Raw genomic sequence first — 8,585 nt, forward strand, 5'->3', positions numbered from 1 at the left:
ATAAGCTTTGCAGGCTCAATATCCCCGAATGCGCTCTTTAACTTCATGTCACTAGAGCTTTCTTTTTCACACTCGGGCGGAATGCAGCTTCTCCTGACAACCGTGATGTCAGCTCCTGTGTCAAGCCGTGCTCTTAGTGTCTTTTCACACGACTGAACATTGAATTCAAGCATCTCACTGTCTGTTGGAACTTTAAACCCTGCGTTTCCCGCGGCATCACCAACGTCCTTACTCGCTAGTAACGTGACTCTCGCCACGAGCTTACTTTCCTGCTCTGTTTCATCGCGTTTAGGCACTGCGCGCTTAGTTTGCGATTCCGGGCAATCGTATTTGTAGTGTCCATATTTGTGGCACACGTGACACTTTCCTCTACGTCTAGGCCCCGAAACCTTAGATTCCGCACCCTTAGTTTCCGCAACACGGATTGCCTCCTGTTTTGGCGTCTTCGCCTCCCCAACTTCTGCGCTAGCTCCCTTAGTTTGTCGTTTTACCCGACCTGCGTTGCTGTCCTCGTAATTGGACGCCAATTGAGCTACCTGCTGCGGCTTCAGCCACTCTGCTGTCTCATTTAGAATGACATACGATCTGATATCATCAGGCAGCCCTTGCTTCAGGCGGTCCGACACTACGAGCAGTTTAAGGTCCTCTAGAGTTTTGATCTCCCGACTTTCTAAGTAGTGCTCGAACAGAGTTTGCAAGTTGGAGGCGAACTGGTTCCACGATTCCCCATCAGCTTTACGAGCTGCGTAGAATAATCGCTTGTACTCGTTTGCCGTCAGCTTTAGCTCGGTTAGTACCTTTTCTTTAAGCTCACTAAACGCGAGGATTTTACCCTCTCCATACCGTGTCGCAACAGCACGCATTTTCTCGGTTAGGTACGGCAGAATCACCGCTCCCTGAACGTCATCCGGGACACTGAGATTTATGAAGATCGTCTCAACACTCTTAAACCATGCGGGCACCAGCGGTTCAGATACAGGCATGGGCGCGATGACTCCCCTCAATTCCTTCGCATATTCACCCACCCTGCTTCTTGGCTTAGCTACCGAACTGACACTCAGTGAACCCGCCTGCATTTGTGCTAGTTTCACACGTTCTAGCTCAAGCTGCAATCTCAGTTTCTCAAGCTCGAATTTCTGAGCTTCCATTTGAGATTTCAAGTTACTATCTATTGCGCCACCATCCGAATCCTTCCCCGGAACTTCATTGCATTCCTCCTCTACATCCCCATTCTGCGTTTTCTGCGATCGCGTAACGATAGACATGGTAAAGCCGGAGAAAACCGATCAGAGAGTCTCACCTTCGGTTCTGATGGCTTCCGTGCAGAGAAGTTCCTGGATCCGGGCCCGTAGCTCGCAGCCTTTACACAGCGCCAGCTTCCTCGACGCACTCGAATCGCCGTACTGGTCGCCTGTTCCTGACCTCCTTCAGTGAACTTTACAGGCCGCTGCTCGCAGCTTTTCCGCTCCAACCTCGGTGACTTGTTCCGACGAGGTTTCCTTGACTCAGGACGGCCCAACTTGCGAAGCTGCACCGCTGTCAACGTTGCTCCAAGTTAGTCGACGACGAACATCCTGTCGACTGCGCCAGTAAGATTTTCCCCTAGTCGATGATGGTAATGACGGGGGAAGGGGTTGGTGTTCGTCGGTGCCTTGACGGCCGTGCATGAAGCAAACGTAGACTAGGAGTACACTATATACAAGTTTATTTACACGGGGAGACCAGTGTCCCACCCGACTGCCAAATCCTGAGTGATCGATACAATCACATTCACTTTCCGCTACACCTCGGTCCGAGGTCAGCGACAAGATAGGTTTCGCGTTCCGCGACCTTCATCCATTATGACGAGTCTGGTTGACCTTCCGTGTGTATTACGGAGTCCTTTCTTCCCCACAGCTCCACGGCGGGAGTAGCCTTGAGTCGCCACTTAAACTGGTCACTTCGAGGCTCGGTAAAATTCCACTACAAGCGAAGTTTGATGGAGGCAATAACTTGACACCAGGAATCGGATAAATGCCTGAGGAGGGATCTTCTGTCTCCTCTCGAGAGTATAATGGGCATAGAAGGTCGTTGTTGGTGTGCAGCGGCAGCGACAGCGTCGGCCTCGTGGTTCCCAGTTATTCCGCAATGCCCTGGAACCCACTGAAAGGCACCGTAGTGGGAGCGATCTTGTAGGGACTTCAGGGCGCACAGGATGTCTATCACCACTGAGGCAAGGGAGCCGCGGATGCCCATGTTTTTAATGCACAGGAGAGCTGTCGCCCAAGTCACACGCACAGGGGTAGCATCCAATGTATTGCTCCGTAGACGAAAGCGTGCTGGGCGAACGCAATGCATCCTGGACAGGTCCTGGTCCCACGTCACAGCAAACGTCAAGGCACACGTGACCTTAAAGTTGGCGGCGCCCGTGATCGGCGGGCAAACCGTTTGTAAACAATGCGGTTGTTGTTTCTGGACGATGTTTTGGATGTTTTTCGATCACGGTAGTTATTTTTATCCGATAATCCCGCAGTAAAACGCGCAGTTTTACACATAAAGCCTCGTATGGTTGACAGCTTCCAAAGATGTGATGACGACCGCGCGTTAAGACTTACCGAGCCGATGCGATGTACGTAAACTGAGGTGAAATGGGGTACCATGTTGCGGAAGAAGCACCGCATAGTTTACGCTGGCAAAATATGGTCATCTCTTGGTGTTATGACGGCGAAAATATGTCGGTAAGCGGCAAAACGACACGTAAACAAAGTCACATGATCTCAAAATGACGTTTTCTATGACGTGCGACCAGGACAAGATGGCAGTTTTGCCAAAAGCACCCGCTTGAGGGTAGTTACAACAATGGCGGGTTTGTGTCACCCCTGTGGTCACACGCATCGCGCAATGCGTCATGGGAAATGGTTTACATTCGTGCTCGTCTGCCTGTTGCTCGAAGGTGCGGGAGGTGAAGGAGAGAGAAAACCGAAACCGTTTGCGCTCTTCTTCTTCTCTCTGACTCATGAAAACTAAATCCCAAGGTGCAGCGGGGCTTTCGCAACACGGCGCTCTCTGGTGGGCCATTCATGCAATTTTTGAAATCGTCTCAGATCAGGCCCCTTTTCTACACACGCATACAAATGGTGTGGCTTAAATTTTGATACGATGGGGAAATGAACTTCGACTTCCACTCGAAAATTATTCCTACCTTCCGCCTACCTACCTACCGTTCCTACCTACCTACCGTTATTCCTACCTCACGTGACCGTGTCAGCAGTGCTACTGAGCGTTGTAATCGGAAAAACGTGTGCACTGTGCTAATACGTCATATTTTGCTGGCCATACAGAACATTATTTTCAAGATTGTTCTCGTTTAGCAGCACGACAATCACGATCTAGGCTGCTCCACTGCACAGAGGTAACTTCGCCCGTCCTGGCGTCACCATGAAAGTCCGACTCGTGAAAACTTTTTTTTTTCTGCACGAAAACCCTGTGCGTGAGGTGTTATATAGAAAAAGGGGATATGTCATGCTGCTGTGTTTTGTTCAATTTCTGCTAAGTCACACACCCAGAAACGATGCTAACGGGACATGAATGTAGAGTACACACATACATATATGTTACACACTTCGCATTTGCGTTATTCGAGAAAACTCCTCTGCAATTACTTTACCAACTATTCACTTGCAGTTCTCTCATTTTGGGATTTTTCGACTTTTCCCCTTATTGCATACAGAGGCTCAATTGCTCACCACAGAACCACTGAAGCCAGACAATTCCTCACCGCCTTTCCACTTATGTCGCGATTTTATTTCGCGTCTTTATGTGACGTGATTTTATTTCGCATTTATGGCGCCCATATACTAGACTTTTTTATGTTAGCTGCACTCTGTTTTTAGCTTTCTAAGGTTGCTTCAAATAGATCTAGGAAACCCACCAGTGAAGAGGATGAGGCGAGGGGTCGCCCACTTGCAGGCACGCCCGAAGCGTCTTTGTCAGGACAACCTGCGTCGCCAGGATCTTCCAAGACGCATAGAAGCATCAGAAGGGGAGATGCATCAGCTTCCAAAGTCATAACGACGAGGAAAATAAACATCACGTGGTTCCAAAAGGACGCTTGTCTTTGGGAGCAGAGCTTCGCTTTGTTCACGAAAAAGGTCAAGAACTCGCAAGAAAGCAGGACTTCCAAAATGGCAGGGAAGCAGGCGAGCTGGTGATGACTGACATCCATCATAGAAACGGAGAGACCGAGGGACACGTCGTATTGTGACCGTGTCGTCTATGTGTTCCTCAATTGCTAGAAGCGTTCGACCAACATAAAAAAGTCATGTATATGAGCGCCATCAACGCGAAATAAAACCACGTCACAAAGAAACAAGAATTAACAACAACAATTTTATTTTGCTATTATCTTAATAATATATTTAGTGATCTGATTGTGACTATCTGATTTACTTTATTATTGTGATCACAATATAAGTGTGGTGACAGAGGCGGTGAGCAGTTGTCCAGCTTCAGCGGTTCTGTGGTGAGCAATTGTCCGGCCTCAGCAGTTTTTTGGTGAGCAATTGTCCAATGAGAATTCTACCCATAACCGACATGCAATCTACCACAACCTAATACGTATTATTACGTGTGTAGCGAACCATCAACCTACTACGCATTATTATGCCTGTGACAAATCATGACGATTTGATATTTCGAGGCTGAATATAGTAATGATTCCTTTTATAGCGATATCCATTGCCTGAAAACTCGTTTGGATTACAGAAAGATCGTGATACGTCGTCTCAGAGGAGTGCTTAGAAAGGGATTTTGTCACATTTACCAAAATTTCGTTCTTTGTTCGTTCATTAGTGTCTATAGCCTTTGCACTCCTACCTGTCCATGTCGCCACCTAAAAAAGAAAACAGCCCAAATTTTCGCGACCAGTGACGGCTCGCGCATATTGTTGGCATGTTGTCCTCGTGTTTTTCCACTTGTTTCTTTGTGTTTACCGATTTGAGGTGTGTAGGTAGAGATGGCTCACACACGCGAAGCACCCGTTTACACTCGCCTTTGCACATTATCTTTAAGCAATGTGCATATGGTATAGGGAGCAGTAACGCCTTTGTAATTTGCGTGAGACAAAACAATAGATACAGGGACAAACAAATGAGATAAAGAATATTCCAGAAAATGTACTATAAATTTTGACATTGTGCAGTATGCTAAAAGAGGGTTGTGACACTTTGATAAATGCTATTCATTACATCTGCACGCATTGTACTGCATGCCAGAGTATTGCGGGGGGGGGGGGGAGGAAATATTTTTTTACGTCTCGTACTTACCGATGTATAAACTCTCAAACACACGTCATGCTCAGACGTGAGAGGAGCGAGAGCTACGGCTATTCCCATTGGTATTCGTAAACACGTGGCCTCTTTAGCGCTTCCTCACTGGCGGATGTGCCCGCAGTGACGTCAGAGCCGGATGAGTTTTTGTTGTTCACAGTGCCGATTTTCTGTGCGTCTTTGTACCTTCTTTGGAACGTAGGTTCACATCGATGCAAGTAATTGTGTTTTACGTCTATCCCGGGCCAAACTTAGGACGGGGTGTCGAATCCCTTTAAGTTGTATTAAAAAAAATTACAATTACGATTCAAAAAGAGAGGCAGTCTTACACAGGGCTCCCACGAGAGGACCACGAGAAACTGCATTTTGGTAGTTTCCTTGAATGGAAAGTGGGCCACTCGAGTCGCGGAGACGTACGGTTGTACAAAATGAACAACTCTGTTTAAATGATGATGAGAGGGGGAGTTTCATCGAACACGATCTCGTGCTATCGACGAATAGCTGTCAAGTGCAGTTGTGCACTCCGTTCCGTCATCGAACCGGGTGTGGATTTCGCATCTGCACTGTTCGTTTTTAGTAGTGCGACCGTTTTCTTGTACCTCATAATGGTGTTTCTGTTCCTGCTAGCCTGTACACGCTGTACCCGGCTCGTGCTCCCACGGCCAACTCTTCTGAACTGAATGTCATCCGCCACTACACGCTCGACGTGTCTGCCGGGCTGGACAGGTCGGCCTCGCAGCAAGCTCTGTATCAGCTGGCAGCCTTGGCTGCAACGTTGGTCATCGCAGTCGGAGGTGGACTCGCAACAGGTGCAGTGAGACATTTACCGAGTAACGATGAATACATATTAATACGATCGATTTTCATTTTTCTTTCTTCACCGTTTTTTATTCACACGGAGGAAAGCCAGAACATTTTGCTGACAGCACAAACTGAAGAAAGCGTATTTGAACTAGAGTTGAGAGAGTATTGGCATAGCATAATGGTTTTATATTCTGGACGCCCTCGAGAACGGCCTTGTCGGGAGGCACACTCCAATGACGACGGCACGGTATAGAAGAAGAATCATATGCATCAGAACCGCTCTTCTTTTTCGAAGAGACAGCGATGCCGCCTTGCCTTCCAGCGCAGCAGCAAATAACGGCACTTCGGTCGCTGAAACAACAGTGGCATTGCGCAAGATGCATTTTGCCCAGTTACTAATTGTACCATACCAGTATACAGTAAGAGATTTTTGACTTTTTTGCAGCTTCCTGGGAGCGTAACACCTGAGGCCACCGCTTCTTCCTTTTTATTTTCTTGTGTCTCATGAATGGTGATCGATACTAGCAGCTTTCATGCTTCATTCTAACTCCACCCCGGTGTGCCAATTCAAAGCCACAGAGATTACGATCCATATACCTGGACATGTCGAGATAACGGGTGCAGTGTTTCAAACCGATAGCTTTATACGGCCAACTACCAATTGACACCCTATGATCACGTGACACTTAAACGTGACGCACATCAAACGTGTTTGGCGGTCTGCAGGTCTACTGTTGAAATTGAAGTTCTTCGACCCCGTGGATGGTGATAAGGCCTTTGACGACTTTGAGTTATGGGAAGTTGAAGCAGAACCTGAAGCGGCGGCAGCCAACGCGCGGACTCCAGTGAAGAGCAACCAGATCGCCATGGCTGAACAGGTCCCAGTAAGTATGACGGTACGCTGGCGCGGGCTCCAACGTTATGTACAAAAGTAGGGTTCGTTGCTGGATTCTTCTATATTTCGAGAGGGCATCAGCTGCCTCATAAATGTTCAATAGTTCGTACGAGTGCTTGAAGCCTCATGCGAATGAGGTTCTCCATAAATCGAGGCACTGATGGATGCAGACAAAACTCCTGCAGATCTTCTACGTACATGGCGTCTCCGAGCCGCCATGCTGCTGTAGCAATTTTATACAATAAGGACACGAAAACTTCTGAACTACTACATCTGCCATTAAGAAATTGCTTCGCAGGACAGTGCCCGGGGACGGTTGCCAGCCCACTTCAACGGAGCCTATGATGTCAATCTGCAGCAGTGACCACCAAACTCACCCTCTTATCTCATAACATACATACTACTAATTATTCATTGTTGGCATTGAAGATTACCACAATCCTGTACCATACACATAGACAGCTACTCTAGAACATTCAGAAAGGTTTGTTTTTGACGGCGATAAATATGCTAATAAACCTTATTGCTCGTTTGTTTGCGTTTGGTCTATACGAGATAAATGAAAATGAATTCCAAGCGGGAATGTCAGAGTTGTGAAACCATATGACACACACAGTTGGTGAGATGTCGGGATTCCTACTTTCTCAGCTGCTTTTTGTTTTCGTCCTGCGGGTACTTGATGACAGTGAAAACAGACCGCTGCATCAGGTATGCACTTACTTCCGCCGCTCGAAAATAAGTGATTCATCGGCGGGTGCATGCTTAAAGGGACTATCGCATCCGTCCCGGTTGATTCCGAAACTACAGTGCCGTCTTATTCTGCGTTCATCACTGATAATAACACCGAAAATCCGACGCGAATTGGTGGTCTTGTTCCTGTGCAGTTTGATGTAACACATGGCAAGAGCAGATGACACATATTGAGAGTATTCCAAGATTCTCTCTCTGGAAACGCCACCTGGACAAGGCCAATCAGGGGTGTCGAGGTAGCTTGCCGTTGTTGGCCGCACTCAAGTGGGCATCGTCACGACTATAGCCACAAAGAAAAAAGGAAAGGGGGAGAGGGGAGTTGAGGATTTCAAAGTGATGCATAGGCAGGATGACCGATACTGATGGGACGGAGGCACACTGTAGATGAGAGGTGCACTAGAGTGGCCAATCAGGTGGTGGTGGTGGAAGGGCTTGCCGTTGTCGGCCTCACGTAGGTGGGCAACGTCACGACTGACGCCCTGGGGGAATGTGCGTCCTGGGCCGACTTCTAAGGGAACTGTGCCGACATAGTGGCCAATCAGTGGGCGCCCCTTGGCGCGGACAGGACCAATCAGAGAGCGGCTGGAGTGACCTTGGTAGCCTTGGTGACAGACAGACAGACAGACAGACAGACGAGCCAGAATACTAGGGGACGGCGTCTGCTGTATGACCGACTTGTGGAATGTTGTTTCTGGTTAGCGTCGGACGTGTTCGTACAGCCAGCAGCGTAACAGCGTGTTCTAAGCAACATGGTCACGTCAGAACTCACACTGTCGCGTACACTCACTACAGAACTCACACTGAAAGCCGGCGTATTTACCGAGGCCTTT

At 48.1% G+C, this 8,585-nt stretch overlaps 1 protein-coding gene across 1 annotated transcript in view; it reads left to right on the top strand.

The window, feature by feature from the left end:
• LOC135385681 (ammonium transporter Rh type A-like) overlaps positions 1–7,537 on the top strand; it is a 55,029-nt gene extending 47,492 nt beyond the window's left edge. Inside the window, exons 8-10 of the mRNA XM_064615138.1 lie at positions 5,934–6,115; positions 6,837–6,994; positions 7,304–7,537. Coding sequence (XP_064471208.1) covers positions 5,934–6,115; positions 6,837–6,994; positions 7,304–7,369 — 406 coding nt within the window. The 3' untranslated portion in view covers positions 7,370–7,537. The remainder of the gene's footprint in view (positions 1–5,933; positions 6,116–6,836; positions 6,995–7,303) is intronic.
• The last annotated feature ends 1,048 nt before the right edge of the window (positions 7,538–8,585 follow it).

This window comes from Ornithodoros turicata, chromosome 2 (assembly GCF_037126465.1).
Source record: "Ornithodoros turicata isolate Travis chromosome 2, ASM3712646v1, whole genome shotgun sequence".
In the NCBI taxonomy this organism is placed as follows: domain Eukaryota; kingdom Metazoa; phylum Arthropoda; class Arachnida; order Ixodida; family Argasidae; genus Ornithodoros; species Ornithodoros turicata.